Source organism: Bemisia tabaci, chromosome 2 (genome assembly GCF_918797505.1).
Source record: "Bemisia tabaci chromosome 2, PGI_BMITA_v3".
NCBI lineage: Eukaryota > Metazoa > Arthropoda > Insecta > Hemiptera > Aleyrodidae > Bemisia > Bemisia tabaci.
In genome coordinates this window covers 62,471,061-62,494,681 of record NC_092794.1, presented here as the reverse complement: position 1 = coordinate 62,494,681, position 23,621 = coordinate 62,471,061, and the positions used below count along the sequence as shown (strand labels likewise).

Here is a 23,621-nt window from a genome sequence, read left to right as displayed (position 1 = left end):
CGACCTCATCTTTAAACAAATCAGATTAAAATAGATATGACAATTCCTTCCGTCATTTTGAAAGGGAGACCAAAGTAGTACATAAACAGTTACAGTGACGTATTTTTAACCAACATTTTTTCCTAATTTCTCTCAAAATCGGAGCAGAAAAATCCTTAAAATTCCTTTCAGAGGGGCTTACAATTGTAAATTCTGATGACGTATTTTTAGGCCAAAGTGTTCCCTTCCTTTTCTCTGAAATTTGAGCAAAAATATCCTTAAAATTACCTTTCAATGGGGCTACAATTTTAATATCTTCCAGAGGACCACTCCGGCAGGGAATTTGATCCTGCTAGTTATCTCCTCAACGTCAGGGAGGCCTGCGCTGTAGACTGTGCCTGAACTACACATTTTCACTTCCTCGGTAAGTTTCTTCGGGTCGTTGGTAGTAGAAGAAATGACATTTAATTCTATTTTGAAGTGATGAAGTTGTATTTTGCTATTTTTCTCAATTTTCATTACATTTTAAACATTCAAGATACAAACATACTGTCTTAACATTACGCATTCACAAACTGAAGAACTAAAAATATGTTATAATACAATTCAAAGAGAAACAAATGATGCTGTTTGGGTAAGTATGATTGCCGAAATTTAAACTTGACGAGCAACATAACATAAATTTTTAGAGGTCGTGGGGGAGGAGTCAATAGCTGAAAGCACGCATACCTTTTGCCACCTTTTGGAAGAAAGTGACTTTACTGCTTTGAGGTGCACTATACATTGAGGAAACTTTTTCAGTCCATGCTTGGATCGAAATAGAAATTCAGAAAAAAAGAAGCATGTAATGACGCAAAAGGAGAAGAAAATGTCCTAATAGTCATAGCAAAAAAAAATTATACAGGCTGCCAAATTAAAGCCACTGCATTTCTATTCTTTGTCTTTTTTTCTTTTTACTTTCTCGGTTCTTATCGAAAAGTCTATTTTCAGGAGGGATTTTTTTCTGCTGTCAGACATGAGTCATTTGGCTTACCATTACATAATTTCATAAAAAATTGATCAATTTAAATTAATGTTTCCATACCGAATCATCTCAATAGAAAAACCTTATTTTGCCATATTTTTAGTGAATCAAGGTGATTCAACCATTTCATATTTCATGGATCTACTTAGAGGTCTCAACTCTCCTGTGGAAAGTTTTCATAGAGTTCGTATTTTTTCCAAACCTTCTCTTTGGTCTGCTGGAAAGTCAGGCTAATTAAGGCAGATTTCAAGTATTTTTCACATTTCAAATTTTGGGATTATATTGAAGAGAACTTAAGAACATGTTGTACCTCACAAAAAATTAACAAATATTTCCTCTACCTGCGAGGGGAGCGAGAAAGTGAAAAGGAAAAAAATAAGGAAAAATAAATGACCAAGACTATGGTGCAAAGATTTTAAAGTCACGCTTCCCCTTTTTTCTGTGTTCTTTTTTACCGGTCACATTAAAGGCTTTTTGTTTTTGTTTGTTTGTTTGTTGTTTTTTTTTCATTTTTCCTATGATTGTAGTACACAAATACGCATTTTAACATCCCTACAAAATCAAAAGGTAAAAAAAATATGATAAAAATAAATGAGAAAAATTTGACCACAATTGGTGTAATATAGCTCGCATAACAAAAGGGGGAAACACAACTGTGGGTTCCTTGAAACTTACATGATAAATGGCAAAACTGTCCACTGCAAGATAAACCAGGAAAACATGTTTGCTCACCTACTTTGATAAATATGATACGACTATTTAAAGTTCAGAATTTGAGAACAAAACAGGGACAAAAATGGAATTCTTCTGCATTTTTAATTTGGTCTAAATGGAATTTTTTCTGATGGAAACACTTCTCATAGGACCATCATTCTTGTTGGTAGGGTCAAAGAGTTACAAAGCCTTCATGCAGCAGCCATTTATTTTCGCACTATTATTTCTGACTGGTTAGCCGCTTTAAGCTGATTTGGGGCCACTCTAGGCTAATGTTTGGACTTTAGAAAGCAGAAAGGCACGATCTGCTATGGTTCTGTTATTCATGAATATAATTTGAAATACCCAATGATTTACATAAGTCAAGGTTAATTTGGACAACATTCATTTCTAAGTTCGAGGATTGATCCTTGAAATTTTCTAGGAAAAAAAGAAAAATTCTGAATAATGCGCCAGTTTCCAGTAAATTAAAGTCGAATTTTTTTTTTTTTTAAATGCCCTCATATGAGAAAAAAACCTCTCCAAAGATGTTTGGTTACTCAAAAATTGGGGCAATTCAATCTAGAAGTAAAAACAGTAACAGATATAAAGAAAAACAAACTGATATTACAATCCAAAAATACAGAAGGAAAGTAAAATCAGGTACTTAAAAAATAGTGATGATTGATTGATTTGCACTGATTTGGTCCTAAACCAGTCACAAGTAGATAACAATTTTTAATCAAAGTTCCCATGCCATTAGGATAGTGAAAATATGACACAGACATATATTTTACGATGAGAAAAGGCTCCCATTTCCTCTCCTCTCTCCTCCAAAAAAAACCTCCAGCTTTACTGATTAAAGCTTTCAGTCCAAGATAATAATGAACATGATTGGTACAGCGACATTTGAAATTACAGTAAAGTGCGTAATTTCAGCCACTATGTTAAAAGGCTAAACTGTAAAGGTTTTTATTATTTAGTGGAAAATATTACCGACATAGGGGCATGAATTCTTCACCTCATCATAAGACAATGGCTTAGTGAGTCACAAAATTGTTAAAGTTTAGGCGATGATAGAGATATTACAGCACTTTAATGGTTAAAAGGGTTTTGTTGTATTCATAACAACTTTGATTGCCTTGATCAATGATAGTGTGTGAATAAATTAAACTTAGGTCTAAGAAGAGAGACTATGAATTCGATGTTTTTTACAAGACTAGAAAGAGTCGCATAAAAAGAAATGAAGAAAAATAAAAAAAGGAATAATTCACATACGAATGAAGCTAGTTGTGAAATAATGAGACAATACAAACAGCAAAGAAAAATTTCAATTCAGACAAATTGAAAAAGCTTGTTTTAGACTTAACTAATTATTCAGCAAAAAAAAAAAAATGGGAGAAAGGGCTAATAAAACATAAGAACAAGTAACAAAGCATTGAAAAATCTAATTAAGAGAGAAAACATTGTCAAATTTTCAAATGATTAATTTTATAATAAGCAATCATTTGTCATTCTTCCTCTGAGCATTCTAATTCTCTCTCCCAATATAAAATGCCTCATGTGAAATTAGACGCTTGCCTATTGGCTAGCACAGATAATTAAGAATCTTAAGGATGACAAAGTTTAAATACTCCACCAGAGATTTTGACGTAGTTAAATGAAAAGAAAAAGGGGAATTTCATTCTTTCAGTCTAGAGAGAGAACAGACCTACATTCTGCAAAAAGAAACTACTGTTTTCGGCTCATCCATAAAAACACCCATTTGCACAAGGAAACTAATTGCACATACACTGTTTTGTTCGCCAAAATGGTAGTTCCATATTAGCACAATCAAGTCCAAGTTTGTTTCATTGATGACCAGTCCCCCTACTTTTGGCTACAAGGATGGTTGCAATTGAAACACTCAGTTAGCTCACTTAAATGGGTCAGTGTTTTAACAGCCTATCTCTATTGACTTGATCAGAAATTAATGACTTTGAAAAAAGGAGAGGCTGCGCACATAGTGAAAACAGATGTTAATGAATAAAAGCAGGTTGGTTTGAAGACACAAGTATACAAGACATGTGACGTTCAGATGAAGGCCGATTTGCAAGAGCTGCTTTACAGAGTTGCTTTTAGGAGTATTGCATGATTGGCTTGAGGATGGAGAGTCTGAATTTACTATCCAATAAGTCATACACAAGAAAGGTTTGAGCCTAGCTCAGCATGGCAGAAAACATTTCTTGAAGAATTTCCTAATTTTTTAAAATGGAAAGATTTTTAGGTCACATTTTGTGAAGTAATAATATCCCTGATGAAGACGGCATCAAAATAATGACTGCATCTTGCATCAAACTCGCACATCTTGATCGTCATCAAAAAATGTCTTGAACAGAAAATGGTTTTTGTTTATTTATCGAAAACTTGTTAATTTTAGAGAATAACTATTGTTTAAATTATATTGCTGCACGTATAGTTAGCATTTTTCGAAGCAAAGGAGAAATTGCTTGATTTTGAAAGTACTGTAACAGCACTGGTTCCCTTCTGCTAAATGCGATCCAATTATCACGAAGTGAAAAAGGGTGGAAAAAGACTGCTAAGGGGTACTAAAACCATGTTCTGCCGGATGCATACAACATAATGATCTTTTAGGAGGAGAGCTTTCATTCTTCATTTGTCATTAGAAGCAGCAAAAAATTATTGTTCCCAGGTTTTATGAGTAAAGTCAAGAAAAGAATATGAATACAATAAATAACAGCAAAAATTACTTTACAAAAGGAAATTAGATATTTTGATTCTTAAAGTAAAACATTAAAAAATTAAAAATTATGGAGGTACTGAAATAAAAGCAAGGGGCCTTGGGGAGAGGAGTCACTTCGACTGCGATAAAATTTCAACAAGAGCCAAAAGTGAAGATTGACAGATACCTATTGAAAATGCACTTTTCAATGCTAAACACATTGGACTGGGGCTCAGCTTGACATGGTCTAACAAGATTTGCTATACAAATTTGAGGGAGGGGGCATTGGATTAAACATAAAAATAAAAAAGTAATGAATGAATCTGTCAGCCTGCTTTAAAATTCAGTCTAAAACTGAAGTACCAGTGAAGAGGGATCATCAAAAAGATATGCGCACATTGGCAAAATCACTAACACATCGTCTAAACAACTCATCTGCCAAACCGTAATTCTGCTCACTAAATGAATAAATGCTAATCTATTTGACTGATCTATTAAGAGGGATTCTTCATCAGGAATGTGATTTTTTAAGCTTCCTTGTGATAAGAAAACGTACAAAAGGAAGAAATTAAGAAATGAATTAAAAGTTTAAATTGCCTATGATTAAAATTCACACATTTTATTGAAGTTCAAATGCAGTATCAATAAAATGCATGGAGAGAGAAAACTCCAACCATTTAAATCATGAAAGAACAGACTTGGTAAAAAAGACTCATAAATTGAAAAAAATTGGACTTAAAAACAGAGATATCTTGATAGCTTTTGGCATTTTTAGTAGCTTCTCAAAACTTACTGCCACTGACATAGGAAAGTAAGTGATAGTGAGTTTTTAGGATGACTAAAAACTTCAATAAGGCACATCAAAACCACCTGTGTCTTGTTATCAAGTGACTCGTTATATATCTTGTTTGAAAATGGTATCCTTAAATTCCTCAGTATTTGTTCCTTTTTCAAAACATTCTACATTTGAGTTTCTAAAAACCATCAAATCACTGTTAGATGAATAAAATGATAATTCATACCTAGTTAATTTACCATGGTTTAACTGTAGATTGGATTGCAGAACAATGGATTTTGCCTTGAGGAGAGGATTTTTCTTTTGAGTAATCAGCGCAATCACAATATTTCAAAGGATTCATAGAGGAACCAAAAAACTTTAATTTGGTTGATTACAGTTTTAGGGACATATTCAAATCATTCTTATTATTTGAAGGTTTTAGCAAGCCTTTACAAGTTAAAAAAAACAAACATAGAAAGCAGCCCTTGGAGTGAATTGAACGGATAAAGAAATGGACCAAAATGAACAGAGACGCAAAAAGCCGGACTTCGGAATAAAAAAATGATTTGGAGGTGGCTTTGAAATGAAGTAAACGTAAATTTTTTCCTGTCAAAAATTCAAAGTTGAGGAGAAATGTTTTGAACGTCAAAATATTCTTTTAACTTTGACCCCAAGAGTGAGTCTTACGGAGGTATAAAATGTCAAAGCTCATTTTCTTGGTTCAAACTTGGTGCGTTTCTGTTAAACTGGGTCCACATGTACTACATTAAACATGATGTCCATGAAAAAATGACAAATGAGACATCCTACCATGAGTCTTAAATGGGAAGTATGCTTGCCTACCAATAACCAAACTTAGGAATAGCTTAACAAAAGTTTTATGTACCTGAGATCGATAGGTGATGTGTAATTCAGTAAAAATGTACACTAGAATAGACTTATAATGAATTCACTTACATGTTAAGAAAATTTTATGAAATTAATGTTTATGGATGACCATATATGTATTACTGACCCCTTCAGTAAAACTGTCTGGAGTGAAAAATGCATATATAATTGACAAATTGTGCTTTCTTCGTAGTTGATTCACTGAAAACGGAAGTTTTTGATTTCAGTATTGAATTGACCACCAATCGGTCACTTGTGCCCGCCACAGAATTGTTTTGAGATGATTTGACTTAGAAATTAGCAGAAATTTATACGATCTGTTGAAACATCAGGTTCCGATGTCCAATATTATCAAAGATATCACTTATGGTATAAGACATAATCTACTGTAGTAGCACATACTGCGGTTTCTTCCACCTTGATTTCATTAATGTTTCACATCAAGTGACCCGTTCAACTGTATGTAACACTAATTGATGAATTTAGGGTAGAAGGAACCATGGTATGGATTATGGATGGCGTCACGGAGGTTGATGGGGATGACTCTCCTGGTAGTACTAAAAATTTCGCCAAATTAGGTAATCTTTGTCTTGAGTTCGTACTCAGCACAGTTTTTTCATTATTTGTTTCCGGTGTATGTTACCAAAGATATTCACACTCATATTAGCAAAATGCAAATAAGTACCCATCAGACTTCAAATGTGTTTGTGACAACAAATGTCAAGCAATCTGTTCAACTGTGTGTATCACTGATTGATGAAACTGAAGTGGAGAAAAATTTGATATGCACTATCGCAGTGGATGAAACCATAATAGGTGTTCTTTGATGAGTGATATCTCCATTATAAATGGATGTAGAACTTCTACATTTGGACAAATCTCATTAATTTTTGCTAATTTATAAACTTGAACTATCAAAACTTTATTCTGTAACAAGTACAATTGAATGACACGGTTAAAATTTGGCTGAGGACCGAAACGACTGCTGAAGAAAAGAGTGACATGACACGAAAGATTAAAAAGAACATTGATCAGAACGTTGAGCTTTCAGTCCTATTTATTGCTCGGTTGCACTTTTTAAAATGCCTCTGTTTCAATTCAAAGTTGAAGAGATCATTTGGAAATGGGAGAAAGAGTTTTGCTTCTACAACAGCTTTCAGTAAAATAAATACAGAAATTTTTTCGATGAAATCTACTGAATAACCATGATAAACGGGACAACCTCTTCCCACACACACTCTTTGTACTTCACAAGTCATTGCAGATTTTACAGGAAATCTGAATTTGATACCATTGCACCGACAAATTTTATCAACTATCTTTAATGATCTTTGAATGACTCACTATACTGAAAAATGTGTAGCACTGTGAAGCTAGCAAAATTAACACACAAGCAAACAGTTAATGGAAGGGAACTACACATAGTTGTAAAGGTCCAGAACTGTCATCCATGTTAATTATTTTCATATCCCCTGTACCTCTCAGTTCCTCATTAATTGATATTTGTTATTTTCTGTTACGCTTTCTGACTAAGGTTTTTTCTGACCTTGTAACCTAACATTTTTACTTCTTTCCATGTGCTCATTTGATCCCTTGAGACTTAAGGAAGACACGATGGTACACATTATTAAAATACTACATTGAAGTCCTTTCTAGAAAACTGGAATTTGAAAATATCAGGATATAGTCTTTAAATAATTTTCCCCAAGAATCAATGTGACAAATTCTGAAGGTGCAATGGTAACTTTTCAGTCATGAGATGAGCTTTGAGGAACGGCATCCGCTAAAAATATAGGGTTACCGTTCAACACTGTGTTCAAAGAATTCTTTTTGGCTTTCATTCAAACATCTGAAATGACATGATCATGATGTTCAATTAGAAAAACTTTGTGACACTTGATGATTTTAAGGTCAACTTTTGGCTCTATTAACATGTTGCGCTCTTTGAATACTTTAATGGGAGAAGTATAGGGGTTATGCTGAAAGACTGAGTTTGGTTGAACCAAGATTCTTCCAGCAGAATTAATGAAACAAATTTTTTTTTGGCACCACAAAACTAAAAAAAAATAATAAATAAATAAATAAATAAAAGAAGAGGGAAAATGAATATCACAGTTTGAAATAACAGGAAATACGAATCTTCGATGATTACGAATTGAAAATTCAATTTTCAAGGGAATCATTAATAGATTGAAACAGGCACCAGGGAAGTACAAGTCACCAGTACTAAAATTACAATTCTTCAGAGAAAAGTCACCTATGCTAAAATTTAAGTTCTGAAAGGAAAATAAATAAAATCATAATAGGATGCAATTTTGAAATTTCCAACAGAGCTACAGCAGCATCTTTAAGATTGCTGAAAATGCAAACAAACAAACAGGTTTCTGAAAATTCTGAGCAAAGAGAATGTGTATATGTACAAGCAACTTTTACATGCTCCTCAGAAGAAAAAATAATTATTTTCTTAAAAAAGGTTAAGAAGATAAAACTAATTATAATAAAAGAAAAAGAATAAATTAGAAATCAAAGCATAGAAATCTTTGGCACTGCTTACAAATAAAATTCAAACCTATCTAGGATTCAAATTAAATCTGAGCAAGAGCAGTCTGCACAACTATACGGATCGTTTGAGAGGAGAGACACATCAAATGATTTTGTACGATATGAGAATATACCAGGGTAAAAATGTACAAAAGAAAGGAAAATGAAGTTGACAAGAGCTTTAAAAGCGATTAAGTGTTGGAGGGGAACAACATCTAACCAGACTTAGAGTCTGAGGTCTTCTTTCAACGTTATTCACGCTGTTGACTGTCAATTACAATATGCTGAAAATTTACAAGGATTTTGGGTGTAACTAAAATTACAAAATTCCAAAACATTTGAAAAACTTCAGTCATGTTTCAGTCTATTTTAGTAAATTATAAGATGCTACAATGTGAGAACACAGCGCAGAAAAGCAACTTTTAACAACCAATTTTTGCCCTCAAAACGGTTAAAACTAAAATAAGGCATCTCAGAGAATGATTTGTACAAAAACTGAAAATGTAAAAGTATGGAAAGTAATACTAATACAAATGATAAATCATAAAAAGCGAGTCAAAAATATTTAACTGCAAAATTACCTACTGAATGACATAGTAACACACATTAACGGATGATTGGAAAATCACGATAGCCTCCACAAGAATAAACCTACAACTGATGATCCGTAACTTCACCTGTATCAGTTACTTCAAGTTATGATATGGTTCTTACTTTTAAACCGACCTAAATCAACTTTAACTCAAATTTTCTACTTGCATAGCACTTAGAAGGGATTAAAACATAATATTTTTAGTTCTTAGAAACTCTATCAAGTTTTTGACTCGCTTTTTGAATGTACAGTAATACCTCGGTTGTCCTATGATTTATAACGGAAGCTTGAGTTGGATATCTAAAATGCTGCATAATCAAAAATGCATTAAACGCTTAAAATGACATTAAATATATATGAAATATGCATCCGCAAATGCATGATAATGCATTAGATATTAAGTTACCCACACAAAACCCTTCATCTGTCACGACACCTTCACTAACCTCGTAACGGCTGCCAAATTTCTCTTTTAAAGGCAAATATTGGCAGGTCGGCTATGTCTCATTGTCTTGTCGGAAAAGTGATAAGTAGACAATCGAGGTATAACTATACTAACTAAAAAGAGGGGCAGATAAAAGAGCAAGCTGATAAGGATGGCCAGCCATTTTTCTGGCATAATATTACTCGCACTACTTACAATAAATTCTATCGATCCGACTAATTTTGATTTGCATTTTGCTTTTTACATGTGTCAAAACAACCACAGACTTTACTCTCTGTAAATATAAATTATCTAATGGAAACTTTGGCGCTTTTATTGTATGTAGCATGAATTTGACTATTTGATACACACAATACAAGAAAATTAGTTATGAGACCAATGGCAAAAGAATACAAGAATGTTGACAAAAATGAACTACTTCTAAAACCTGAAACCATGGTTAGTCCGTTACTTGTTTACTTTCATCCCTTCTTGAAAAAGCAGAATTGCAAAAGCTTTTCAAGTTTAAGGATACTTGAAAGGAAAAGTGCATTAACTGAGCCACGTTTATCAAAAAGAAACTGGGTCCAAAGACATTTTTAGATTAGCTCCTGTCTGCATCAATAGCAGATATGATGATTCTGAAAAATCCAAAAGAGTTTCTTTCTGCTAAACTCAGGTTGATGACAATACATGAAAAAGTCGTTTTTCACTATAAGTAACAAATTGAGGGGAAGTGGTATAAAAGAGCTATAAAAAAAGTCATCAAGTCACATCAAAGATTGTAAGTTGAGAAAATACTATCAAAATAACAATGTAAAAGTAGATTTTAGAAGTAGATACGCCATTTCTTCTTAATTCTTCCACCTAATTATTTTTTCTCCCTTTTTTTTAAATTGATGAGAAACTTGTTCAATTCACATATGATCTTGACTAACTTAAAGTTAATTTTTCATTATCGCCAAGTTCCACAAAATAGGGCGTAACAATTGGAAAATATGCACTTTCATAATCTTACCTATGCTTGCACGTTTGAACCATTTGTATTTGTATATCCATTGGTAAGACTATGATTCAAATTGCAATTTGCATTTGTTGGAACTATGGCAATATTTTTCCTGGCTGCAAGACCTTCCAGCGCTTGGTACAACAAAAGATAGTCATTCTGCAACAAAAATGAGTAAAGGTTCAGGATAAAAATGAATCAAAAAGTATACAGACCTCTGCAAAAGGAAGTCTAGGAGATGGTCAAGCTGAAGCAAAAATTAATCATTTTAATTCACGAGAGAAATTAGTTTGGTTCACACATGCCTCTCCAAGAGGAAACCACTAGTAGATGAGAACCACTGAATGGAAGGACATTATCTATGGAAAAACATGAATATTGAATGAGCAACATGAATGAACACCATACAGAGTTTCAATCAGCAAAACATTATTTTCATACAAGCCGCCCAATTATTGTATCTGAGTTGTTACGACAAGAAGAGACATGGACCTGTCTAAAGTATGAAATAAATCGCATTTTGATGTTTCATTAACTTGTAATCATCGGCCTGTAAAGGGTGCAATAGGTTCCAAATTGACCCTAGAGGTTTCTGACAAGTTCCTTTCCTAGAAATTGCCTCACTTTCCAACATTATTCGAAGGATTAATAATTTTTCTTTCTCTCTCCTCCTCAAACTTTACGTGATTTGGAGAGCTCAAAAAACTTTTCAAGTGGTTAGATTTGTCAGCATATTATTGGAACTTTTCCAATTATAACTTAGGTGGTTGTCGAGAAGTTTTTGCACCCCTGAGACCGTAAACCAGAGTTTTACAGCAAAAATTGTGCATGAGACACTGTATATGCAATGACATCAAAGGAGACTTGATGGTTTGTAAATTCATGGACTCCAAAGTTACTGCACTAGGTAAAAATACTGTACGAAAAATGTGCAGCATACAGGACTTTTTCTCTTAAAATGGAGAAGAATACAAACAGAAAGATATTTACGAGAAAATTACTTACGACTGATTTCCAAATACCAGGACGCCTGTTATGGTACATTTTGGCATACATGCAAACGTCAGCACTGTTTTCATACTCCAGTTGTTTGCTTAATGTTGCCAAGCAGCAAAATGTAGCTGCCTCTGTTCCACCAAACCTGCAGGAAAATGATAAGGTAAAATTTACAAACATCTCCTCAATCTTAATTTATTCACTCTAAAGAACAAAATAATAATATGAAACTCGATTTTGGATATCAATGGCTGAAGTTGAAGCAATGCATATTCCGGATGGTAATGTTGTAACCCTTCTCTAATATTTTATTTTTTTAAAGAGAAACACACCAACAGGCTCGATTGAAATTTATTAGGAATTTTTTTCTTTCATTCTAAAAACATCACACAAAATTGTGAGGAGAAATTTTGATTTGTTTTTCTTGAATAAAATAAAACATGATTACGAATTCTTAGTCCACCAATAGTACAGATCCGTTAATTTTCTAGAAACTTTGTTTGGTCTTATTGGCAATTTTAAAATGTATAAAGGATAAGTATTCCAATTCATATGGATACAATTGGGATAAAAACCTAAAGCGCTACCATATTCACCTTATTTTGCTCAATAATGCTACGCAGAAAGAACCTAAATGGACTGTGTTATTTTTGTGTTTTTTACTTAAATTTTTTTCCTGCCAAAATACCTCAGTATATTCCTCTTTTGTAAAAATGATTGAGACGATCCACAATCTGAACTAACAATAAGTTGTGGCATATGTAGTGTCATACAATAATTTGCAATTACTTACTTGTCTACTACAACAACAGGTCCATTTTGATATTCTAAATGCCACTCTTGAACAATTTCAAGAAGTTTGTACAAAGACTCAAGATTGGAAAAATAGTTTGAAGACTGAATTATGCGTACGGATAATTCATAATCATCTTGCTGCGAATGCACAGTAAAGTCCCTTGTGATGTATCCATCTAATTCGTTATGCTCTATGCACTTAACCTTAAAACTATCACCATCTAGAATTTCTTCAGGCTCTTGAGGCCAGAAAATTCCATACTCCTGAAATGGTAAAGGAAAAATAAATAGGAACTTCATAACTTTAGTCATAACAAGTCAGAAATAGAGATGAAAGTGGAAGGTTTCCGGATCCTCAGAATTCCTAACTAAAATTGACTTTCCTAGGGAAAGTTGATGGAGAGACATACACATGCTCCCATACACAAAGTATTTACTTACAATTTGAAAAAAAAAATTAAAACTTTTGCAGGAAATCAAATGTCTATTCCGGACATTAAACTAGAAACTTCATTTCTAGTCCAAAACCTTAGTGCGATACATATGACTCAAAAAATGTAAAGATCAAAGAGAAACAACGCACAGACAACACAAAGACAATTCTGAACTCAATCTCATCGCAAATTTTAGGGACAAAAAATAATTGATCATTATTCAATATTTTACCCAGGCTATTTTCATTAAAAACTTGAAGTAAAGGTATTTTTAAGAAACCAAAAACATCTCATGATGTTGTCTCATACGACAGAGATCAATTGTAAAATGTTTAATAATAACAAAAATTTCAAGTAGAATAGAAAGGTAGCAAAGGGGTAGCAAAAATTATAACTGTTTTCTTACCTCTAGGGAGTTTTCAGGGTCAGTTAATAAAACAATAGTTTGAGCATTGTGGTCCCAAATCATTTGCCAAAAATCTAATACTGTTGATTCTAAAGGATGCTGAGTTATAATAAACTCACGTAACTTCTTAAAACCTGCAAGAGAAAAAAAAAATGCATTATTTTCCCTTACTTTCTTGCAACCGACAATCAAGCTAGCTTCTACTTTGAAGTAGGCCCTGCTCTTCACCATTCAGATCATATTACGTAATTAAGAGTAAGTACTTAAGCATCTTCATTTTTTATCCACTTTATTTTACAAACTTACAAACAGGCCCATTAACAAATATAAACATTAGACAATGCAAAGCAAAATGAATACTAGTCTGTAAGAACAAAACCAGGGGAAAACACCAACATGGTAGTGTTGAATGAAAAATAAATCAACATTATGAATGTAGAGAGTAAGAGTAACTCTCTTCATTTTTTATCCAGTTTATTTTACAAACTTACGGCCAGGCCCATTGAAAAATATAAACATTATACGATGCAAAGCAAAATGAGTGCTAATCTTTAAGAACAAAATGAGGAGATAACACTGAAAAGGCAGCATTACAGACAAAGCTACACATTACAGATGGGGCATTAGCAGCTTCTTGTTGAAATTTTAATGGACAATCACCTTTGTAGAGAATGGAACCATGTATAATGCAGGTTTCGCAGTCACTGTAACCTGCGCACAAATAAGATCTCAAAATCACTACGAAACATTAAAATGTACTCACCTAGGCACCACGAGGCATTGATATAATCGCTACCATCAATTCCTGGTTTGGGTGTAAGATAAACTCTACTACTTTCTACTGGAAGTAGATCTTTATTTCTATTTTTTTGTTGATTACTTGATTTATTCGCACTCACTAGATTATAATCTTTCGGCTCGTACGAAATGACCATCTGGAACAAAAAAATTAAGATGAAAATGTTTGAACTGCATAATCTAAGATAGATGGAAAACATCAAAACGAATAAAGCACATTCTTAAGAAAAGTGACGAAAAAAAATGTGTAATTGGACGTATTTGACTGAAAAGATCAATGTGCAAATGGGTTAAAACCAAAGATTGTGTGCTTCTTGGTTTTTCCCCCTCTTTTATTCATTTTTATATAGTTTTTTCCGACACAACTACGGTTCATTGAGATTCATATTGATGCCATCGCTTGGAAAAGGTTATTTGCCACATTTTGAAGACGTAAATATTTTTAAAATGAAGTAAAATTTTCATTAAAAAAAAATAAAAAAAAAGGTACATATGAGGTATATTTTATATTGAAAATTGTAAGGATAGAAATAAAACAAAATATTCACCAATGACAATTTAAAAAGATGAATCAAAAGAAGGAAGTAACATTTCATTGAGTTACCATAACAACACCTCCTTCCCTCTCAATTTTCTCATTTCGATATTGTCAATATAATTTTACATCCGGACTAAAATATAACGCTTGGACCAAGTCACTTCTCAAAACCCTCAATATAGTCAACATTCCATGAATTATCACATCAACAATCAAAACAAACACATTGATATTAATTTTCCTGCAAATGACAGAAACATGTGAACCTTTTTCTTCTGGTATTCATCATTCAATGAACTAAAGTTGCATTCCTTGTTTGAAATGTATTCCTCTGATCACCATTCAGGGTGTCACTCAAGGCATTATGCCCCAAACTAAACAGAGACTCGGTTTGATTGTGTGGACACAGCTGATATTATTGGATTTCAAAAATCAAATTTTTTCAAATTTCAAGTCACATTCATGAAATTTCTAAAAATTTCCCGGATTTCCCTGACCTGATAAAATTCCATGACATATCCCGGTTTTCCAGACCGGACACCCTGTAATATCTGAATTTTAAGTTACAACAATCAATTTTTTTGTGCAGGAGAGTGTCAATACATTAGTTGCTTTGTCAAGTCTTACGAATCAGTGTTTCATAACTGACCATTTTTTACAGACTAGTGAGTCCTTGAACACCTGCATTGAGAGTTTGCAAATGTTACAATAGTTGGGGGCGATGAATATGACCCTAACAAGGAGATAAAAAAAACACACACACACAGAAAAAAATTAATTTTAAGCCATGAAAAAGAATAAGAAAAAACAAAGATGCCTACCTTAAAATGCACTTCCAATTGTTTCCAAGCTTCAGTTGTTGTATCAGTTGGATTCTGAAGGATCTCCAGCATCGTCTGTTGACCTATATGAGTTTGACTACAGTTAATTGCCTCCAACAAAGCATCATGAATGAAAATATACTGTTCTTCAGTCTGAACTAGAAAATTTCGTTGATTACGAATATGATGCAGGAATTTGCAAATACTGACTTCCCCTTTGTGACGAATTTGCTTCAACATAGCATCCAAGACAATGTAAGTCCCTGTCCTGCCTACGCCAGCACTGAAAATCAATCATAGACAAAAACAGATATTAAAATTGAAAGCATCATAACTCTTACCAATATTCTTGAGAGTTTAGCTAGACTTCCTAGTACATGGGTCTCAATGAAACAAGATTTATAATAAATATTTTTAAATTAGAGGGATCTAAGTCGAAAATTGTCACAGCTAGCTAATTAATACATTGACTGCTACGCTTACTTACAGAGGCCGATAGTGACTGGTTCCACAAGACTTCAAAATCGGGAGAAGATAGCGGTTAGTTGACTCCACGCAGAAAGCTGGCAAGGAATGTAAAAATCACTATGTGACAGCAGTGGTGTACTCTGTGGTACCATTCAGTCGTACAGCAAGCGTGTGGTAGAATTCAGAAAGTTTACAAGCTAGGACCCCCACAACTACTGGTCCTTACTGACCAGCCTACTGGCTTTGTGGAACAGACGACCAAAAAAATTTTGGCAGTCAAAAAGTTTAGTACAAACAGTTGGTCTCCTTTGGTGTAATGGTTGTAGCCTTTTCTCTATAATAGAGAGGTCCCGGGTTTGATTTTCTGCCAAGTGACCCGAGTTTGATGGTCTCAAACAACGGTTATCAGGGTCTAGCTTGACTAGGGACGGTAAAGCGTAAGATTATCCCTCATGGGATATTTGAAGTAGGGAAAAAAATCCAGTTGCAGTAGAACATAAGATTATCTTGATTCATTTAACTTATATTCTAAGAACATAAATAGTTAAACATTAGGGGGACTCGAATTTCCTATCCTAGCCCATTGTAGTTTATCCAACTTCAGTTTTCTTTTCCTCAGAGTCTAGTGGGTCTTTTATCATCAGAATCAATTGTTTTGTTGAATTCCTGACACCTTCAGGATGAATTTAACACAGAGACGTTCCAAAATGTTTATAATTGGAATTATTAGAAATTTTCTCCAATTTAATAATATTGTTTTTCAAAAACATTGACTTTAAAGTGTCCTCAAAATTTGAAAAATCAATTTATCATGAAAAGCCTTCGTTAAAGTGTGCAGACGAATACGAGGAATCAAACAAAAAAGTTTCTGAGGAGAGACCCACTGGGACCTGGAAAAAGGTACAATTTTTTTTAAAGAAACTGACTTACAGAAAACTTGATTTGAATTTTTTGATAAGAAAAACAGTTGATGGCTGATTTAATGGTAAAACGCCTTGACCTTCACTCAGTGCTGTAAAGTCAAATTTCAGCATGCACTCAGGATTGAAATTTCCTAATAGACATGTTTGTGTAAACAGATGCATAAAAATATTACCTGCAATGAACAACTATTGGGCCAGCATCTGAAGGATTGGCGTTTGAGGATTTTTCTACGAAACTAAGAACTGGCAATGGATGATCAGGCGTTCCATGATCAGGCCAGTTGGTGTAGTGATATTGAAAAACTATTCGTTCTCCACCACCGCCATTGCTATTTTTTCTTTTAGCCTAGGGAGGGAAAATCAAATTTCATTACACACAAACAAAGACTGCAGAAAAAGCCATTGAAAATCTTTATGATACTGCTGATTCAGGCAAAAATAGAAAAGTGAATTTGTTTTTAGAATTCATTCATACTTATTCATGCCCATTCATACATTGACAATCAGCAAGTCCAAATGTGTTCCTAGCATGAGCCAGTTCAACTCTGTAAAGAACACACTTATTTACAACTTTTTTGCATGAGCTGATCCACAGTTCCAAAAGGAATAAACCGGTCTATTGTTGGCTGCGATACTTGGATTGTACAGGTAGTCAATTTTTGCGACGCGGAACTGAATTCCAAAAGCAACATCTTGGGAAACTAACAACAAACTGGCAACAAGTGAATTATGGGGTAAAAACATTTTTTAACCTAGTTTAAAAGTTTTTTGATTATTCATCGACATTTGCACATTTTTGCACATTTCCTAGCACAGAGGGAACAAATCTGTAAAATTGTTGGCGGTGAACGTGTTAAAAAACATACCAGTAATGTCTCAAACACAGCAAAAAATTTTCTTCGCCAGGAAGACAATCTCACCCTCTAAATCTATATATTTTTAGGGAAGGAAACTTAAAGTGACTAAAAAGGAGATGAAAAAAAGAGCTTACTCTTAAATGAGAAATTTCTAGAGTCCGAACGGTGTACATAGCCATGATATCTTCTTTGATCAATGTAACCTGAACGGAGCCGTACGTTTCAGTACCTTCTTTTGGCCAGTACATGTCACATTTCCGCTGAAAGAAAAAAAAAATACATTAATCAGCTAAGAGCTGCAGAACTGCAAAAACGAATTTATTGAGCCAAACAATGATGAGAAAACAATTAAAAACTTTTAAAAAAGAAAATTTGCTTCAAAAGCGTTCAACTCAGGAAATTACAGATACAGATTTTGAGCAATGATTACTCGGAGAATCTTAGAAAAACAATATGCTTTAGACAGGAAAATGAAATTTCCCACTTTTTTTCCAGATACCCTAAGAAAAAGGATAAAAAATATATATTTACTTGAGAATTCTTTTGAAAAATCTAGAGAAACGTAGATAGGAAACTAAGATGGGAAACGAAAAATTCTTGAGGCAATATCAACAGACTTACCCTTCCTCTTTCCACAAGATTTGTTATCATGACGATTATAACAACACGCTGCTCCCAAATCATTCGCCAAAAACAATCAAAAGTTGTTGGTAGAGGACCTTGCGTGCCAATGTAAGCATTTGCCTGCTTAAATCCATCAATGAAATTGGCATTAATATAATCACTACCTCGAACTCCAGGCACAGGCGCTAGACGGACTCTGGAGTGATCATCTGAAAATAAGACATAACGTGATGAAGGCACTTTGTTGAGCCTGATAACTAATCAATATCAGTGTCGACAGGTAATAAATAAACGTAAGTATCTTGGTTGGGAGTTGCTTCTAATAATTTTCATAGTATATGCTGAATTGTACATTCAGTTCCATTTTGCATGAAATTTTAATGAAACAACATATTTATCATAATGCTTAAATTTGCACCTTGTCTAGTGATCCATTGATAAAAAATAAAGCCGATCAGAACTAAATTTTAGTTAGACATATATACAACCACAAGGAACAGTCTTGACAAATTTGAATCTTCCTTGCAATTCTAATAGAATTTAAAGTGTCTAGAAATGAGTCTGTCGCAAAAACAAATTGAGGTGAAAAAGATTCCGAGTACACATAGATACATGTTGCTGCTTTACAGTGAACCCTAGCACTCTATGACACCTAACCCCTGCTGATCTCTGTCGATCTATGGCTCTTAGGGTGTGGGACATTTTAACTGCTTCGATTCAATCCCTCCAACCTCTTAATTTGCATCCAAAAGACGCAGACGGCAGGTTTGAAATGACGCCTTCAAAAGGAGAGAAGGACATAGTTCAAAATAAGGGAAAAAAAACAAAATTAAATGAAAAGTAAAACTTACAGGCTAAAATATTTAAGTAACGGTTTTTGTTCTTATTTTCAGGCTGTTGCGACAAATACTGAGCTGTAAATAATGAGTCTTGATTGGAGAGATCAAACTGGATTGCTTCATATTCCTTGCTGAAACCAATGTCACCGTCTGCGTGAAGCTGATTCACATGCTCTTCAAACGCGCTCAGAGGGATTGCTCCTTTCTGTTCATCCCAATCGGGGATCTGAACAGGCACCGTTTGAAAAACCTGGCCATCGTCTAAATAATAGTAAGCAGCGTGTAGACACCGCCTACAAACACAATGATACCTTAAAAAAATGCCAAGCGATAATGAGAAACTTTTAAACAAATAAAAAATATGCAGTAGATTTCAACTGATAATGAGTGAGTTGGTAACATCAAGGTGGAAATCATCATTACATCTGTAATCAGTTTTTGGAAATTAAAGCAGGTGTTATTATATCGCACAGATTAGATTAAGAGGATAAGGACCCAACAAAATCAGACATCACTCAGATGAGACATTTTAAGTTGTACCCTAATACGACACTCATGAAGAGCCTTGTCAAATGGGTGAGGAGGAAAAATATCCACTCAGAAATTACATTATTTTTTCTGCCAAAGATTGGCTTTGCTAAATCAGCTGATAGCTGAGAATTTGTTGTTGTTTATAAATTGAGATTCGTGGATTACCGTCATGTGCTCCTAATGCGATTCAAAGTAGCGCTAAATGCAAAAGCTTAGGCACAACACCGAAAAATAAATCAAATTGCTGAAAACTATTCCCGGCAAGTTTGACAAATATTGGGAATTTGAGTGTTTTGTGAATGCCATGTTGGAATTCTATCGTTGATGGATTGATCTTAGTATCAGAGACATGAACTTACCTCCAGACTATTACACCAATCGTGAGCAAAAACACAGTTAAGCTGGCACAAATGAGACATGTGAGGAGACTAGTCATGGTTATGCTACCCTGGGGTTCTGCTCTTTCCGACCCACAGTTGCTCTGATAGTACACTGTCCATGCTGCTGACGGAGGACCCTCAACTAAGCGACTTGGTTGAACGATACTTTTTGTTGCTGCAACTATTTTTATCTCATATGTATTATTGTCCGACACAGGAACTGAAGCCTGAAAACAAAGAGATTTTAAAGTTGAATAATATGATTGGAAAAATGTGAAGGAAAATGGAGTTGATATTTACTTGCCATTGTTTTTCATTTTTTTCTAAATTGGTATTCTCTTGGAAAAACTCAAACTTGGTTCCCCCCCTCCCCCCACTAATTCAATTACTGGATTGCAAACTAATTAAGGAGGGGTCTGAGCTTGTCTTAGGGGGTCTTACAAGGGAGGGAGGAGGATTAAGCTCAGTCTTACAAAAGCCTCGGACTTTCTGAGATCAATTCATTTTTAATTGAAAGTATCTATCAACTATTTTTCAGGCTTCCTCTATAATTTTTTTAAAAAATAGGGAAAGGGGGCAGGTTTGATTGGTTACACACAATTCGAAATGGGGATGAGAGGATTTCTTATGGGTACCCTTCAAGGAGAAGAGGGGTTAAAAAGTCGGCCAGAATGCCTTGCGTAATGCTTGAATGGCCCCTCAGCTATATATTCATTTTCAATGTCTATTTTCAATTTATATCTAGATGTATGATCTATTTCTGTCCTCTGAAGAATATGGCATCTAAGAAAAAAAGGTTAGAAAAAAGAGTACCTCTTGTATTTCCACATCTTTTGAAGTCTCGATCTCCAAACTTTTATCTTCACTGACAGTCATTGGGCGGTACAGAATGAAGTAGTAGTCTAGAGAGTTGTTGAAGCAAACAGGACGCTCCCACAAAACCGCCAATTCGTGAGCTACTCGACAAGTAGTATTCAGGATTCTTGGAGCACATGGCGGAGCGACATCAGTTTGAGCATTGACAACAGTAGAATGTTCACCCTCCCGAGAGTCAAGAACTGCTCTTACCCATAAATCATACGGCGTGAATGACTCTGAGGAATGAAACAATATTAATGAATCAAGGTAAGTAATCGGTCATAGGCAAAATACTATGGACATATTTCAATTGCTTTGCAAACGGTGGCACCGCATGAAAATGAATGGCATTCCAATTTTTCAGTGTTCTCAGGCCATTTTATTGCTAAAATGGTGTGATCATCCGAAAACGTAGTTGTGGCCTCTGACTGCTGGACAACTGGAATATGCTTGAAGGACGTTCTGGGACTGTTAAGCACAGGATTTCCAACATTACTTCTTCCCACTGCTCTCCTTCTCATCAAAAGGAAATTAAATAAGTTAAACAGATATCAAGTTTTTTGGAAGAAAAGTAATCAGCACAGCAAAAAAGATTACTTCTGGGTGAATAGTAGAACCAGAAAAATGTATTCTCTGCATTTATGTCGGTATGCAACATTGCGAACTCCCGACCCCATATAAATAACTTGGAAAAAACTGACTGTTTTCAATTATTGCAATTTTGAAAAATTTCCTGGGGATTAACTAAGGTATTTTCTGGAAATTTCGTGCAAAATTGATTATTATTTTCCATAGGTACAAAATAGATATCCAGCACATAATTTCAATATGCACTATAATCTAAACTTAAGGTTTTCTGATATTTCATTATCACCACTGATATCTTGAATGAAGTCATCATGAATTCAAGCCACACCACAAAATTTTCGACTAAAAAATGAAACATTAATGTATGTATAAGGCGCGCTAGGGTGCTCTGCAACGCCTTACCGCCACAGGAATCTAACATGGTAGAAATCGCCCGGAAGCTGGCATCTCTCCATCTCTCAACATTTATCCATAGTTGAAACTGATGATAAAAGAATTTATGAGGATGAACAAAAAGAGAAAAAGAAGAAAGAAAATCTTACCAAGACCGTCCACAGTAAATTCAACTGAATGGTTTGTTGGCTGTGCAGGAACATTGCTGGAAATGTTGCTGCGGCTGTAGGTGTTAGAGGCATAAACCCGATATTCAAGAAGAGGCACTGACATATTGGCGGGAGGTGCCCATCGTAACGATATAGATGAGTTTGTTACGTTGATAATAGTCAGATTCAAAGGTTGGTTCACTGAAAAAAATTAAGAAAAATAAATAAGACTTGAACTAATCGGCTTCTTTGTTTCTAACATTGAAAAACTCATTGAACAGGGTAATTTTCACCAGGCAAGGCAAGGAGAGTAGTATCAATGAGCCACTGGACCGGATACACTAAAAGAACATATTTTAGGTTTCCATAGAGAAATTTTCTGATTTTTCAGGGTTGAGCAATATTTCCTGACTTTTCCAGATTTTCCCTGCCTTTCCAAGAGCTTGTCCCCTTATTCGAGATGCTATACATGTATATGTATAGAGAGGAAAAATTTATCTTCATGGAGGATTGTTTGCCAAAAGAATGACATAGTTCCCAAAAGGGCACTACATCCATGTAGTTCTTGGTGAGCGCAAAAAGTATTGACTGAATATATCTATTACATTTACACTTATACCTATTTGGATTTATCACCCAAGAGTCAATTTTGGAAGCTTTTGTCAAGATTAATAGATTCTCTGCATATTGACAACAAAGAGAGTCTCACGTGAGAGAGTGAAAGTTCAATCTTTGTTCTGTCATATGGACCATCAAGAACACCTAATAGGTGACGACAATTTTGAAATTGGCGAACGCTCCAGAATCCAAATTGGCTCTGGTCAACATAAAATCCAACTACAAGTTTCCTGAAATGCAACCTAAGACAGCGCATAGCTATTGATTGTAAAAATAGTTTTTAAGTATGGGACTCCCTTGAAGATAAGACCTCCTACAAAGCTTGGTCTCCCACTTAGTAAAGGCTCGGAGCTGCTTCAGCAATGAAATGAATTGGGTAGCTGAGGAAAGAAATTGTTGTCAAATCGATGACAGATGTCTAACAGCTCGGTGCTTTAATGAAAGTATGTTGCAAGCTTCTTGAAACTTGCTTGGATGCAGATAAATTGAATAAATCTGGTCGGTGCAATCGATGAGAGCAAAGAAACTAACCTCCGGAATCTTCTTCGACAGACAAATTGATCCAACATGTAAGGCATAGAAAGACGCATGGAACATAAAATGCACGAATACTTGTCATATCTTCGAAATATGAGGTGAAATTGAGAAAAAGGCTGAAATTATCAGCCGTTAATGAACTCTAGGCCTAGGATTCCATTGTCAACAGAGGTTAGATTGGATGAATATGTATTCGAGCACTTCGCGACGGAGACAGGAGAATTCATTGGCGAACTGTTCATGATACGAAACATAAAATATATAAAATTAAACATAAATATTCTGAGATTATATGCACAATAAGTTAAAACTTATAAGTTACGCAAAAAAGAGGAAATGAACACTTGAAATGACTTCGGCGAACTCCGCCATGATACGAGGTCCTCATGTAAACAAATGTATAACAGAGGTGTCAGATTCA

General features: G+C 34.5%; 1 protein-coding gene across 2 annotated transcripts; it reads right to left on the bottom strand.

Annotated features, from left to right (window-relative positions):
- Nucleotides 1-442: 442 nt before the first annotated feature.
- Nucleotides 443-23,601, bottom strand: LOC109039610 (tyrosine-protein phosphatase 99A). 2 transcript variants are annotated; one of them, XM_019055174.2, is made up of 14 exons: nucleotides 23,195-23,601; nucleotides 22,046-22,246; nucleotides 20,871-21,151; nucleotides 20,037-20,284; nucleotides 19,159-19,457; nucleotides 18,305-18,516; nucleotides 17,818-17,943; nucleotides 17,000-17,172; nucleotides 15,436-15,718; nucleotides 14,042-14,213; nucleotides 13,279-13,412; nucleotides 12,437-12,702; nucleotides 11,653-11,788; nucleotides 443-10,806 (listed from the first exon to the last, which is right to left on the bottom strand). In XM_019055174.2, exons 1-14 carry the CDS (start codon nucleotides 23,280-23,282, stop codon nucleotides 10,660-10,662), a joined length of 2,766 nt encoding a protein of 921 aa, XP_018910719.2. In that variant the 5' UTR covers nucleotides 23,283-23,601; the 3' UTR covers nucleotides 443-10,659. The 2 variants fall into 2 exon arrangements, with proteins under 2 accessions (XP_018910719.2, XP_018910720.2); XM_019055175.2 differs by having other exon boundaries at nucleotides 19,159-19,439.
- Nucleotides 23,602-23,621: the final 20 nt, after the last annotated feature.